At 43.0% G+C, this 15,987-nt stretch overlaps 2 protein-coding genes across 5 annotated transcripts in view; both read left to right on the plus strand.

Moving 5' to 3' along the window:
• Positions 1-1,075: 1,075 nt before the first annotated feature.
• On the plus strand, positions 1,076-7,492 carry LOC110538471 (thioredoxin, mitochondrial). 3 transcript variants are annotated; one of them, XM_021625310.2, is made up of 4 exons: positions 1,076-1,190; positions 1,774-2,036; positions 6,181-6,304; positions 6,567-7,492. In XM_021625310.2, the coding sequence occupies exons 2-4, from the start codon at positions 1,774-1,776 to the stop codon at positions 6,681-6,683; spliced, it is 504 nt and encodes a 167-aa protein (XP_021480985.1). In that variant the 5' UTR covers positions 1,076-1,190; the 3' UTR covers positions 6,684-7,492. The 3 variants fall into 3 exon arrangements, with proteins under 3 accessions (XP_021480985.1, XP_036794458.1, XP_021480984.1); XM_036938563.1 differs by lacking the exon at positions 1,076-1,190 and adding an exon at positions 1,283-1,381; XM_021625309.2 differs by lacking the exon at positions 1,076-1,190 and adding an exon at positions 1,283-1,354.
• Positions 7,493-15,220: 7,728 nt separating this feature from the next.
• LOC110538472 (myosin-9) overlaps positions 15,221-15,987 on the plus strand; it is a 36,555-nt gene continuing 35,788 nt past the window's right edge. For both annotated transcript variants that reach the window (XM_021625311.2, XM_021625312.2), the window contains exon 1: positions 15,221-15,488. The gene's annotated coding sequence lies outside the window, so the exon portion shown is untranslated. The remainder of the gene's footprint in view (positions 15,489-15,987) is intronic.

Consider the following 15,987-nt stretch of genomic DNA (forward strand, 5'->3'; position numbering starts at 1 on the left):
TAGGAGGACAGGCTCGTTGTAATGGCTGGAATGGAATACATGGGACGGTATCAAACACATCAAACATATGGAAACCACAGGTGTGACTCCGTCCTATAAATTCCATTCCAGCCATTACAATGAGCCTGTCCTCCGATAGCTCCTCCCACCAGCCTCCACTGCTGTGAAAAGACAGAATAATAAACACAGAGAGGAAAGGATAGTCAGGGAGAAAACATTGAGTGCAGTGCAATGAGTATGTGTACAAAAGCTAATTCATGGTAAGAAGTACTACAGGTCTACAAAGAATACCTGAAAGCCACTCAGAGGGTCAGGAGTATTCTCTCTGCATTCTCAGTTCTCAACTTCAGGAATGAGCTGTTTTTGATTGAATTCATTGTTAATGCAGCAGTCTGGTCCTCCTGTCCATCTCTCCACATCATCATCATCAGCAGCAGCAGCAGCAGCAGCAGCAATGCCTTGCCCCCATTTCTGAATCCATTGTCGGTCTGTCTGCTGTCTACTCTACTCTCTCCACATCTAGTCTCAGTCTCCTCTGCACCTCACACACCCACATCTCTCTACCTTTCATCCCGTGGCCATCTGACATGAAAGGTGGTCGAGACAGCCTCACTTCTCACTTTCATTTTAGTCTCCCCATCAATTATGAATGAATAGCTCTCTGAAGAGAAAGGGCCAACATGGTACCCATATTGACAATTTCGCTTAGGTGAATTTATAGGTGCCTGAGCTCAATGCAGTGAACTTTGTAGGCAGATAGCTTATAGCGGTTTAGAGCGTTGGGGCAGTAACCGAAATGTCGCTGGTTTGAATCCCTGATCCGTGAAGGTGAAAAAAAGGTGAAAAATATACCGTTCTGTCCTTGAGAAAGGCAGTTAACCCCAAATAACTGCTCCCCGGGCACCGATGACGTAGACGTCTATTAAAGCAGCCGCCAGTACCTCTGTGATTCCGTGTGGTGGGGTCTCCACGATTTGCATATCCACCTCACCTCTATCTCCAGGTCTTCCCATTGTTTTGCCAGAGAACCTTTCATAGCCCTTCAAGTGCACTGGTGCCACTGTAGTTCTGTATTTTAACTCTTGGCGGCGCTACTCGCTCAAACATGAGATTTACAAATAACCTGTGCGTTCTCTTTAATCTGAACTGTAAACGGAAGTACTTCATACAGGACGTTAGTGTACAGAACGGTAAGTGTTTTGTGTTATTTGTCTGTGCCACTACAATGATATTCTGGGTGACATTGGCACATAATGGCAGTAGTTTTGCTCCGGTTTGTGGATGTGGGCGTTTTATAATGGGAGGACACAGGCGCGTGGAAAGAGAGAAGGAAGAGAGGCAAAGTCACACGGAGGTTATTCGAAGAAAAAATCTAAGCCCAGTTCGTAAATACTCGCACAATGGGTGCGAAACACGACGCCGTTCTATTGGATGGTCAAGCCACAAAAAGAACTATCTAAACTCTTTGGTGGTTTATTGCCTCCCCCCATCAGCAGTTGTCCGTGACGTTAGCTAACTAGGAATCTGTTTGAATCTTGTTCCCAGCTGTTTATGTTGTGCATAGCCACTAAGCCAGCCATCTCTCACACACCTACATGTTACTACTGTATGGTGGTAAACATGAATGTCTTCTATAGGTGTCCTCCCCCTGATGTCACTGTCCAACCATAGTAGCTCTTGCCTGAGTAGTGGCCCTGTTTTCTATTATGGTGAAATGAAATGACATTTATTGATCATTCTTCTGTTCTCTTCCCCCTATATGTCTCATTTCAGATGGCTCACCGGCTGCTAGTCCGTAGAATTTGGACCCTCTCAGTGAAAGACCTTCGCTGTCTCCCGGCCTCCACCTCCTCCTTCTCTACCTCTCTGCGTTCATCCACTACCCCTCTATCCCTCCTTTCCCCCAAACGCACTCTGCCCCGCTCCCTGCCCCACACTTCCCGCAGAGAGGTCTCCTTCAATGTGCAGGACCATGAGGACTTCACAGAGAGAGTCATCAACAGTGAGCTGCCTGTGCTTATTGACTTCCATGCCCAGTGAGTAGCTAATATATTAATTAATGAATATGCTTCATGGACCCCCAGAGGGGATATTAGGCTCCACTTACAGCATTTACAAACTACCCTCTAATGAGAAAGCAAAGCCCCTAAGAGAGAATACATGGATAAGCATTTGTCTGCCTGTTGGAATTAGACAACTGAGATGACAGCAGGAAACCATTTTTATAGAAGGTATCAAATTATGGTTTACAACAAGGCTTGTAAATCTGACCATAGCTTTTTCAACAATGCACCCAACAGGTGAATGTATTTATCAATTATATTGAGTTGGCATAACATGCTCAACAGCTTTCCTATTGTAAGACTAAAGCATAACAGTGAAAGTTGTGACTGAGTACATATCATGTGGGATAACAACACCTTACCCATACTGTATGTGTCTGGCTGCATGGCTTGACATCTGATGGTGTTTCCATTGGAGGGAGATCATTTGAGGTTACACAACAAGAGGCAATGCGAGGACAGCCACATTGGGTTCATGCTCTTCTACAACGTGTCAAACTCATTCCATGTAGGGCAAAGTGCCTGTGGGTTTTCGCTCCTCCCTTGGGCTTGATGAATGAATGTCACTGTTTAGTAAGGAACTCCCCACACCTGGTTGTCTAGGTCTTAATTGAAAGGAAAAACCAAACCCCAGCAGACACTAGGCCCTCCATGGAAGGAGTTTGACACCCCTGCTCTAGAAAATTACATTCACAGCCTGAATGAATATACTTGCATGAATACACACAGTGGCTTGCGAAAGTATTCAACCCTTGGCATTTTTCCTATTTTGTTGCCTTACAACCTGGAATACAACCCCCCCCCCCCCATTTTAAAAAATGTATCATTTGATTTACACATGCCTATGACTTTGAAGATTCAAAATATTTTTTGTGAAACAAGCAAGTATTACGACAAAAAAACAGAACTTGGAGCGTGCATAACTATTCACCCCCCAAAGTCAATACTTTGTAGAGACACCTTTTGTGGCAATTCCAGCTGCAATTCTCTTGGGGTATGTTTCTATAAGCTTGGCACATCTAGCCACTGGGATTTTTGTCCATTCTTCAAGGCAAAACTGCTCTGGCTCCTTCAAGTTGGATGGGTTCCTCTGGTGTACAGTTGGAGTACAGCTATCTTTAAGTCATACCACATATTCTCAATTGTATTGAGGTCTGGGCTTTGACTAGGCCATTCCAAGACATTTAAATGTTTCCCCTTAAACCACTCGAGGGATGCTTTAACAGTATGCTTAAGGTCATTGTCCTGCTGGAAGGTGAACCTCCGTCCCAGTCTTAAATCTCTGGAAGACAAACAGGTTTCCCTCAAGAATGTCCCTATATTTAGCGGCATCCATCATTCCTTCAATTCTGACCAGTTTCCCAGTCCCTGCCGATGGGGAAAAACATCCCCACGGCATGGTGCTGCCACCACGCTTCACTGTGGGGATGGTATTCTCGGGGTGATGAGGTGTTGGGTTTGCGCCAGACATAGCGTTTTCCTTGATGGTCAAAAAGCTCAATTTTAGTCTCATCTAACCAGAGTACCTTCTTCCATATGTTTGGGGAGTCTCCCACATGCCTTTTGGCAAACACCAAACGTGTTTGCTTATTTTTTGTTCTTTAAGCAATGGCTGTTTTCTGGCCACTCTTCCGTAAAGCCCAGCTCTGTGGAGTGTACGGCTTAAAGTGGTCCTATGGACAGATGCTCCTCCTTCAGGGTTATCTTTAGTCTCTTTGTTGCCTCTCTGATTAATGCCCTCCTTGCCTGGTCAAATCAAAATAAAATTTTATTTGTCACATCCACATGGTTAGCAGATGTGTAGCGAAATGCTTATGCTTCTAGTTCCGACAATGCAGTAATATCCAACGAGTAATCTCACAATAATTTCACAATTACCTTATACACACAAGTGTGAAGGAATTAATAAGAATATGCACATACATAATGGTCCATGAGTTTGTGGGTGGCCCTCTCTTGGCAGGTTTGTTGTGGTGCCATATTCTATCCATTTTTTAAATAATGTATTTAATGGTGTACTGTCAGATGTTCAAAGTTTCTGATATTTTTTTTATAACCCAACACTGATCGGTACTTCCACAACTTTGTCCCTGACCTGTTTGGAGAGCTCCTTGTTCTTCATTGTGCCCCCTGCTTAGTGGTGTTGCAGATTCTGGGGCCTTTCAGAACAGGTGAGATCATGTGACACTTAGATTGCACACAGGTGGACTTTATATAACTAATTATGTGACTTCTGAAGGTAATTAAATTACAGGTTGTAATGCAAAAAAAATAGGAAAAATGCCAAGGGGGATGAATACTTTTGCAAGGCACTGTATACAGTAAACATGATACAAATGACCTTTATGCATGGTGGTCAGTGTTGCCCTGGTTTATGTTTTTGCCAACTTGTTGACATTGTCTTGCTCGGCAACAATTTAATGTTATTGTCAGGTTTTATTCTGTACTCATATATACACTGCTCAAAAAAATAAAGGGAACACTAAAATAACACATCCTAGATCTGAATGAATGAAATATTCTTATTAAATACTTTTTTCTTTACATAGTTTAATGTGCTGACAACAAAATCACACACAAATTATCAATGGAAATCAAATTTATCAACCCATGGAGGTCTGGATTTGTAGTCACACTCAAAATTAAAGTGGAAAACCACACTACAGGCTGATCCAACTTTGATGTAATATCCTTAAAACAAGTTAAAATGAGGCTCAGTAGTGTGTGTGTGTGGCCTCCACGTGCCTGTATGACCTCCCTACAACGCCTGGGCATGCTCCTGATGAGGTGGCGGATGGTCTCCTGAGGGATCTCCTCCCAGACCTGGACTAAAGCATCCACCAACTCCTGGACAGTCTGTGGTGGATGGAGCGAGACATGATGTCCTAGATGTGCTCAATTGGATTCAGGTCTGGGGAACAGGCGGGCCAGTCCATAGCATCAATGCCTTCCTCTTGCAGGAACTGCTGACACACTCCAGCCACATGAGGTCTAGCATTGTCTTGCATTAGGAGGAACCCAGGGCCAACCGCACCAGCATAGGGTCTCACAAGGGGTCTGAGGATCTCATCTCGGTACCTAATGGCAGTCAGGTTACCTCTGGCGAGCACATGGAGGGCTGTGCGGCCCCCCCAAAGAAATGCCACCCCACACCATGAGTGACCCACCGCCAAACCGGTCATGCTGGAGGATGTTGCAGGCAGCAGGACGTTCTCCACGGCGTCTCCAGACTGTCACGTCTGTCACGTGCTCAGTGTGAACCTGCTTTCATCTGTGAAGAGCACAGGGCGCCAGTGGCGAATTTGCCAATCTTGGTGTTCTCTGGCAAATGCCAAAAGTCCTGCACGGTGTTGGGCTGTAAGCACAACCTCCACCTGTGGACGTCGGGCCCTCATACCACCCTCATGGAGTCTGTTTCTGACCGTTTGAGCAGACACATTCACATTTGTGGCCTGCTGGAGGTCATTTTGCAGGGCTCTGGCAGTGCTCCTCCTGCTCCTCCTTGCACAAAGGCGGAGGTAGCGGTCCTGCTGCTGGGTTGTTGCCCTCCTACGGCCTCCTCCACGTCTCCTGATGTACTGGCCTGTCTCCTGGTAGCGCCTCCATGCTCTGGACACTACGCTGACAGACACAGCAAACCTTCTTGCCACAGCTCGCATTGATGTGCCATCCTGGATGAGCTGCACTACCTGAGCCACTTGTGTGGGTTGTAGACTCCGTCTCATGCTACCACTAGAGTGAAAGCACCGCCAGCATTCAAAAGTGACCAAAACATCAGCCAGGAAGCATAGGAACTGAGAAGTGGTCTGGTCCCCACCTGCAGAACCACTCCTTTATTGGGGGTGTCTTGCTAATTGCCTATAATTTCCACCTGTTGTCTATTCCATTTGCACAACAGCGTGTGAAATGTATTGTCAATCAGTGTTGCTTCCTAAGTGGACAGTGTGATTGACTTGGAGTTACATTGTGTTGTTTAAGTGTTCCCTTTATTCTTTTGAGCTGTGTATGTATGTGTGTATGTATATATGTGTATATATTGTGGAGACTTTTGATTGAAATTTCACATACATTCAGTATTATTAGTTCTAACCAGAAATCCCATGTTTGTTCTATGAAGGTGGTGTGGTCCCTGCAAGATACTGGGGCCAAGATTAGAGAAAGCTGTCGCCAAACAGAAAGGCAAAGTTGCCATGGCAAAGGTTGACATAGACGATCACACAGACTTGGCCATTGAATATGGGGTAAGCGGAAGCTGTTGACATTATTGATTGATATTGTAAATGTTAGTTAGAAAATGTGACCTTCTTTCCTCCCTTTCTTGAAGTAATTCCTGATCTAAAATGGTGGGATTTGTGAAAGCAGGGATTCCACTAAATAGCTTACAGCAACCCAGTCAGATCAGGGATTACTGGAAGGAAGGAAGGAAGGAAGGATGAATTTTGTTCTGGAACAGTGCCTTTGACTGATGTCATTGTGGTTACTGACCTCTACTTCTCTCTACAGGTATCGGCGGTCCCCACGGTAATCGCCATGCGAGGAGGTGATGTCATCGACCAGTTTGTGGGAATCAAAGATGATGAGGCGCTAGACTCGTTTGTCAGCAAGCTCGTTGGACAATGAACATGTCAATCACATCCCTGTGATCTAACCCCTTATGACCCCATTGTTGCCTGGCCTGGTCCTCAGTGCTTCATGGCCGTGTTGAACCTGTTTAAAACAACTAACAACCCACCCACCACTTGACCACAACCCCACTTGACCACAAACCCACCTGAAAAACAGGCACACGCTCACACCCATCCCTAACCTCTCTGCTTTGTATTATTCTGTCTGTCTATTGTTTAGTGATGGGTGTGTGCTTGTGTGAACTTCAATTCCCCTCTTTACTCATATAATGCTCCCATCTTGCAGCGGTTTCCTCCCTCCATCAACATGTAATGTAATGGCCCCAACCTGTAATATAATGGCCCCACCCTGTGGAAACTGGTAGAGCAGCCTGAGCCAGTGTGTACCAGTTTACTACAATAGATTGTTTAGGGTGGGCAACTACACTGCTGTACTTTACTGCATTGTACGGGTGGGTACAACTCGTTTAGTATTAAGTGGGGAGGGACGTTAACAGGAAATGTGATATTGGTGAATGAGCTGTGATGACGCTCTCCTTGCAGTTCCTGCTTAGTCCACTCGAGTGTGACCTTCTCCAAGCATTGTTGGCTGCACCCTCATTTTACACCATTATGCCTAATGTGAGTTGGATGGATGTATCTGTGTATGAGTTTCTCAGTCTGTCTCTTGGTTTTGACTGAGAAATTTGAGATAATCGGGAAACACAAATATGGTTATATGGGTTCGATTTGAGATTTTATTTCAAACTATGTAATATGACCAAGAGAATAAATAAAAGATATTAAAGGTGTTCTATATTTGGAGTGTGAATTGGTTTGTGGTCTGCTATTACATGCGGTAAAGGACTAAGAATCATGAGGAAGTGGTTTCATAGTAATATTGGAGGACTTTAGACCTATATATGACTTCTTTAGCTGTAAAATAATACTCTTTATCATTTTATTTTTGGGGGTATGCCAACTATGAAGTTTACATCTAATCAGTTGTGGTAATATTTCAGCCATGTGATTCCCTGGTTAACTATGTGGGCAGTCTAGTTAGGGGAGTGGTGATGGAATGTTGACTAAGGATGATGGTGTGATGTTTGTTTGCCTGGGAGGCAGGGATGTTTTCTGTCACGCAGATTAATTTACATATTTCTTTCTAGTCGAATGGGTGTGATGTTCTCACCATTACTGACAAACCTCTGTATGGCCCTAATGAGCTGGAATAGTCTTCTGTCTATAGCTACCTTGCCACATTCTTTTCCTTCTCATTTAATTATTTATTTTTATTTAACGAGGCAAATCAGTTAAGAACAAATTCTTATTTACAATGACGGCCTATTTATCCTCTTTTCCATTTCATGTCTCTCTCCATCCTCCTGTATTTTCAGTTTTATCCTTTACTCCAGTTTCTATTTAATCGGTCTGTCTCTGTTTCACTCTGTTTCTCTCTGTTTCTCTCTATCTTTACTTGTTTCACCCCCCTCTCATCAGTGTAATGGTGTGGTAGGCTGAAGCATGCCCCACCCCAGCCTCCACTTAACTCCTCTAAATTACCCCTCTCTCTACCCCACCCCCCCAACACCACCACCACCAAGCTGTCTAGGTAGGCACCTGGCTCTGACTCCCCCTCTCCAGTTGTCATTCCGTCTCACATGACAACACACAGGGTCATTCCCACACTGCAGTAAATTAGTTAATAGACTAATAAAGAGTTCCAAAGAGAGTTCTAATGAAAATCTATTACAGTAAGGTACTTAATTGTTACCCTGAAATTATTTGCTATTGATATAAAAAGGCTGCATTGGGCCTTTAACTACTCTTTGTCTGACTTATGCTGTGTTATTAACCAAGTGGGAAATTACAATTTACCACATTTGTCTGGGAAAAATCCACTTTTACACCCCTTCAACTGGTAATCACTAGTGGGAAACTCATCTATCATCCCGAGCTCCCACTTTTCCCACATGCTGACCTCTGACATCAACTACTAAAGAAATTACCTCGTTAACAGCATTTTCAGCAGATAAATGCAATAACAAAACATTATTTATAAAAAGCAATCTATTAATAGGGTTTTTGAACACTATAATTTCTTTACAAGCATTATAGCTGTAGTTTTAGTTTTTGGTTTATGCAGCTTGTTGGTCATTAGCCAATCAGCGTTTCTCAACAAGTTCAAAGCGCATGAATGCGTACACCTTGTATTTACGACTTCACAACTGGTAAATTCCCACCTCCCACTTGTTTATGAACGTGACATTAGTCATAGGAACGAGGTGAAGAGATGACGGAATGCTGGAAAGGTTCATGAGTAGTGTAACCCTACACTAACCCTTCCGCCAAAAACAATAGACCACACCTCCATCCTCGCTCCGCTGTCTCTCTCTCTCTCTCAACCACTCTGTTACCATATAAGGCAAAAAAGACTGGGGAAGCCAGTGACTGCTGAACAAACGGGCTGAGAAGGGAGAGTTGCAGAATTCCTCTGCCATCTCTCTCTGCTTTTCTCATACTCTAAAACTTGTAATGTTTGTTGTGGGATAATTTGACTGGCCCTGCCTGTGCCACATAGTCAAAATGCCTTTGGAATGTGTGTGATGCTGTAACAACGGCCATACCTGGCACAGCCAAGAGTATTCTGTGTTTATAGTAAATACTTCGCTCTATTTATATTTCAAACACATTTCACCCTCCAGCTTGTTGAATGTCCATTCTGTTCCAGACAAATGTAAATTTACCATACACAAAGCAGACACCGTTTCTCTTTATCGCCCCCACCTTTTCCTCATCATGTACATTTATTTTATATTTAACCTTTATTTAACTAGGCAGGTCAGTTAAGAACAAATTCTTATTTACAATGAGGGCCTAGGAACAGTGGGTTAACTGCCTTATTCAGGGGCAGAACTACAGATTTTTACCTTGTCTGCTGGGGATTCGATTTAGCAACTTCTCGGTTACTGACCCAACGCTCTAACCACTAGGCTACCTGCTGCCTCAATGAGCAATGTATACTTTTTATACATACTGTATACATGATCTGAACTTATATTTTGGCTATGAGAGTTGATTACTGCTGAGTGGGAAAGAGAATATGAAAGAAAAGGAGCCCCCCCCCCCCTTTCTCTACATTCCAGAATGTTGTGAGTCAACATGGGTCTGTCTTATCACCCTTTCCTGTGCACTGATTACTGGGGGAGGGAAGACGCGCGAGGGATGCTGAAAGGGACAAATGAAGGAATAAATTGCCATGTGTTCTACTACTATAATTTCATGACACCATATTTGGCATGCTGGAGCTGTTTTTAATTACTTTGCGGTTGTGTTTGGACATTGCCCCTCAGGGATGCTCTATGCCATTTAAGGACACACAAAAATACTTTCACACAGCCATACTCTGTCATGTCAAGACAAGCTGGCTAAATGTAAGTGAGCTGCGTAAATAGTTTTGGCAGGTGGTTTGACATTATTGGTGAATGGTGTAAAACAACAGCAAGGTGCTGGATGCTGACAATGTGTTTCTACAGATAGCCGTTAGGCTCATATTCAAATGTGTTGTATGCTTAATATGTGTCACACCATGTTTAGATATGTTTTTTATCTGGAATGAACAGGATACAGCACTCCAATCACTTACAAATCTGACACACATGTAGGCTGGCCCATACACATTACTCTCACATATGAATACACATACATGAATTCACAGAAGCTATTGGTGTGTAAAAGAGCTCAATGAACTCATTCACTAGCCTGTTCACATTGTGCGAGTCAATGGGTGCCTTTCTTTCAGAGCAGATGATGTGACTTTACACACCCAGAATTACAGACACACCCAGTTGCTATTACAACTGCAGGTGAAAGAGAGATAGACTGTCATAGCAAGGGAGAAGGGACAGAGTGAGGTCAGGAGTGTGTCTCCATATTTGGTTATCTACTCTTAGTTATAGGCTTCTGTTTTAATCCCTCGTTGCTGCCGTCTGGGCCCAAATCACTTTGTTGTGTCCTGTCACTCCTGTTGTGACTATGATTGAGCAGAGTATGATGTAGAACTAAGATTAGGTCTGGATGGGCGGCTGCACATATCTTTCCCAAATCCCTTCCTTTCTGCTCCCTCAGCATCTGGTAATGCTCAGAGGAGACCCTTGACCCCCGGGCTAAATTCCTTGTATTTCCCAACTGACCGATGTATTGATTTTTCCAACTACATGGCATGTTTGTCAGGGTCGTCGTGTGCTATATGTGATGCACAGTTGCAAAATATGCAGGAACAAACACAGACACATTCCACACAGAACAGTATAACGTTGAACAAGTCGAACATTAATCATGTTTTTCTGCTTTAAATTTTTTTACACGTAACGTGTAAATATTTGAATGAACATAACAAGATTCAACAACTGAGACATAAAATGAACAAGTTCCACAGACATGTGACTAACAGAAATTGAATAATGTGTTCCTGAACAAAGGGGGGGTCAAAATCAAAAGTAACAGTCAGTATCTGGTGTGGCCACCAGCTGCATTAAGTACTGCAGTGCATCTCTTCCTCATGGACTGCACCAGATTTGCCAGTTCTTGCTGTGAAATGTTACCCCATTCTTCCACTAAGGCACCTGCAAGTTGCCCCTGGTCAGACAAAACCGTGACTCATCAGTGAAGAGCACTTTTTGCCAGTCCTGTCTGGTCCAGCGACGGTGGGTTTGTGCCCATAGGCGACGTTGTTGTCGGTAATGTCTGGTGAGGACCTGTCTTACAACAGGCCTACAAGCCCTCAGTCCAGCCTCTCTCAGCCTATTGCAGACAGTCTGAGCACTGATGGAGGGATTGTGAGGTCCTGGTGTAACTCGGACAGTTGTTGTTGCCATCGTGTACCTGTCCCGCAGGTGTGATGTTCGGATGTACCGATCCTGTGCAGGTGTTGTTACACATGGTCTGCCACTGTGAGGACGATCAACTGCCCATCCTGTCTCCCTGTCGCGCTTTCTTAGGCGTCTCACAGTACAGACATTGCAATTTATTGCCCTGGCCATATCTGCAGTCCTCACGCCTTCTTGCAGCATGCCTATGGCACGTTCACGCAGATGAGCAGGGAGGGGCCCTGGGCATCTTTCTTTTGGTGTTTTTCAGAATCAGTAGAAAGGCCTCTTTAGTGTCCTAAGTTTTCATAACTGTGACCTTAAAATGCCTGTCTTAACGACCGTTCCACAGGTGCATGTTCATTAATTGTTTATGGTTCATTGAACAAGCATGGGAAACAGTGTTTTACAACTCTTTACAATGAAGATCTGTGAAGTTATTTGGATTTTTACGAATTATCTTTGAAAGACAGGGTCCTGAAAAAGGACCGTTTCTTTTCTTGCTGAGTTTATGTTATTTTAAATATATATATTTTCAAATATATTTTCCTTCTTTATTATTTTCCCCAGAACACAGACATATTCCACACCTGCTGACACATTGAACAGTGTAATATTGAACATTGAACATATTTCTCTGCTTGTTATTAACATATATTCTACCTTTATTGGCTCATACTTTTAGTTAGTCATAGGCTATATCTAGGGTCCTGAGTTTTTGCTGATCATATTGTGTGGTCTGGAAAAACTCCTTTCTCTAATAATCGTTATGTCATCCTATGGTTATAATAAAGCTGTTTACCCAGACTGCTTCTGTTAAGTGCACATGAGATATAGGTTGTGAATGTCAATATGTTGATGTCACCTGTGTCGAGGATGTTTTTGCCAATGTTGGTTGTGTTAACCCTTGTTTATCCAATGAGGTCACAACATCATCTGTTTCACATTCAGGTCATTTGGAACGTGTACAGAGCCAGCGTCACCCCTAGGAGAGAGTGAAGATGAGAACGAGTGAGGTCAGGAGTGCAAAGTATTAAATTACCTTATTCTTCCTCTTTCATCTTTATTCCCACCCTTTTCTCCTTGTTCCACCATACTAATTTTCACCTGGGCATTTCTTCAATGTAGTTCCTTTGCCACATTTCCTTTTTCTTTGCAAAGGGTATTGTCTCCCTGCTGTTAGTAGCCTGGACACTGGTCCACTGGCCTTTGTTCCGACTGTCTCACCTTCTCCAGATCTCAGGGGAACACAATGGAATGACTAGGTAGACGTGGTACTGAACCACTCTCTATGTACTTACGCTCTCTACCCTCTTAGAATCCATCAGCTCATATCATCCCCTCTTTCTTTTTCATCTTTTCATAGTCTCATTCTTCACTTCTGCTTCTGCTACTCTACCCCCAATTCCAGCCCTTCCCCCATCACTTAACCATGAAGTTGAAATTGTTGTCTTATGTTTTCCAGTATTGTTATTTTAAGGTTCCTTTCCAGGTAAACTTGTCCAGAGATCTGGATATGCCTAGGCTGTGCAGCCTTGGTACACCCACACACACACATACACATACATACATACAGCAGTGCTCTACTTGGGAGTGAATCTGGTTCTCTCCACTTTTTCAGCCTGCTGTCCATAGTACATCTCTTGGCTTCAAGTGGGGACAAAACTTGCCCTTCTCACTACAGCCATAGTTTTAGCAATCTCAGCTACTGTATCTAGACTACTCTCAGTAAGCAAAATTACAATGAAATAAGTATTTCCCAGACGTTGACATTACATGCATTTCAGGTGCTGAATGGAAGGTTAGAAGACGTATATTCCAGATGTCAAAAATAAACATTTTCCAGATGTTGAAATCAGGTGCATCTTAGGTGTTGAAAAAGTAAAAAAAGTGACATTTCCAGTACATGTTTTCCAAAATGTTTGAACATCACAGTACTGTATGGCAGTTTAGTACAGTAGAACACAGACGAATACAGTACAGTACAATACAGTACTGTATGGTACAGGAGAGTAGAGTTTTATTCAGTAGAGTGCAGTACAGTAGAGTTGAATTCATTAGAGTAGGGTACAGTATAGTAGAGTTTAATTTAGTACAGTAGAGTTTAGTACAGTAGCATAAAATATAGTACAGTATAGTTTAATTCAGTAGAGTACAGTACTATACAATAGAGTTTAATTCAGTAGAGTACAGTGCAGTAGAGTACAGTATAGTTTAATTCAGTAGAGTACAGTACAGTTTCGTTTAGTAGAGTAGAGTACATTAGAGTAAAGAAGGGTAAAATACAGTGCACTATACTTTACTAGTCTTTACTGTATTGTGTACTGTAATATACCTTACACTGCTGTGATCTACTGTGATGTAATTTGCTGATCAAACTTGTGAAACATAGATGCCGATGATTGGTTCAGATTCGATCTGGTATGGGACGGACCAAATCTGGCCCAATTATAGACGTCTATGTTTGGGCTAAATCATGGCTGGACCGGACAAAATCTGAACATCTATGTTTGGCCAAAATCATGGCCTGTTCGGACGAGACCAAATCTTAACCAATTATACACTTCTATGTTTGGCCCAAGTATAGGCCGGTCCGGACGTCTGTGGACGTTGAAATCAAGGCCATTCTGGACCGCACCAAAAAAAGACCTAAAAAATACCGTCAGTCCGGACAGGACTGAAAAAGACGTCCAGAAGACGGCCCCTGACGGTAAAAGCTGAGTGGGCTTTTGCACCTCAACAGGAAAGCACATGTTGTTGAATCTACCTTCCTTCTTTCAGTTGTTATTGTTTTTGTCCATTTTTATATTTCCTGGAAGATTCTTGATCATTCAGCAAGACACTGTTGACAGCTTTCTATGTTATCAGCATTGTACATTGTTTTTTGTTTGACAATAGACACTTCCCTGTGGACCAGGTCTACCTGTCAATAATCTGAAACATATCAATTCACACAATCACACTAGTAAGTGCTTTGCACAGGTCAAGTTTCTGTCACGTGGAATGCTATTGACCATTTTAATGCAATTTACCTTTTTTTTCTTAAGGTGGAAAAATCATCTGAATTGTTGTTTTGTCTATTTGGTGCGTATTTTCATATGCACATACACCTACATTTATTATGCCTCAGTGTGGTTTCAGTTTCAGTATGTTTCTCCGGACAATAGTGTTTCTGTGTCCCTAATATCACTATTATTAGTGTGGTGATGGTAATACTATCACCAACTGAAAATGTGTTCTCAGTTAACTTACCTGTCAAAATAAAGGTAAATGGATAAAGAGTAAAACAGTAGGCTACAGTTGTAGCCCAGTTTGTGTAGTGGTAGATTCCTTGACATGAACCTTGGTAGGTTCTCTCTAAGCAGTGTCTGTGAGCTTCAAAGCAGCCCCAGTCTAGCCCCATTCGAATGACACAAGGGGATAACCTGGATGATGTAGCCCATCCTGAATGGACTGGTACTTATATGGTCATAAAAATCCTTACAGTGCACATACCTCCTTCATTAAACACCACCTTATCTGTGCCCCCCTTCTCCTCCCCTCAACTATTTCATGTTCATGATTTTTTTGCCCAGTGGCACTAGTTTCTTCACTGGGAAACGCCCCTTCAATAACATTATTGGCCCAGACGGTAAGGATTATTATAACATTGGCTGGGAGAAGCTGGGAGGGCGGAGACATAACATATAGGCCCCGCCTCCTCTGGACCGCACCCCGACTGACAACGCAAAGAGCGAATTTAACTAGCTAGTGGAAGAGAGAAGGAAAAAGAAAGATAAAAAAAGAGAGTGAGGGAGAGCAAGAGAGGGAAGAAGAGAACACTATAGTTTGATCCGCGTTCTTTGCGAGGCTGCTGTCGACGGAAAATAAGTTTGTTTCGCGGCGACACGGAGACAGACTCAGCCACCGGTTGTAGCTAGCCAACCCCAAAAGCCTCTGCATCTCAACAGCAGGTAATAGTCCCGCTAGCTAGATATCTATTCTAGCTACATTCTCATTTCCTTCAACCTTGGTTCTACACATGCTTGTGTCTAGCGGTGAGCAAGTGTACCTAACCAGGAAGGACGAGAACAGCAACTTCATCACCTCACTGGGTGGGACCCATAAACCAGATGTATGAATTATTGTTAACTTTTTTTGTGTACATAGTTAATACAATTTAAGGTGGAAAGTAGTTTCATTTTACCAGGCGCGGTGTCAAAGCAAGATTATATCAGCGAGTAAAGAAGCAATGGCGAGAAAATGTTGCAAGTAACGTAAGCTAACTTGCTAACTACAGGAAGTGATTCGCATGAATGAGATGTAGAAAGGGAGGGAATGAAAAGTAACGCAAAATAATGGAACGCATCAACTATAAGCAAGGTCCTGTTATAGAACCCTTTTGACTTGTCTATTCCATCGCGGATTAACATGTTTTATTGTTTAGGACTCGCTGTGTGATCAGCCGCGGGG

This window comes from Oncorhynchus mykiss, chromosome 12, assembly GCF_013265735.2.
Source record: "Oncorhynchus mykiss isolate Arlee chromosome 12, USDA_OmykA_1.1, whole genome shotgun sequence".
NCBI classification, from domain to species: Eukaryota; Metazoa; Chordata; class Actinopteri; order Salmoniformes; family Salmonidae; genus Oncorhynchus; species Oncorhynchus mykiss.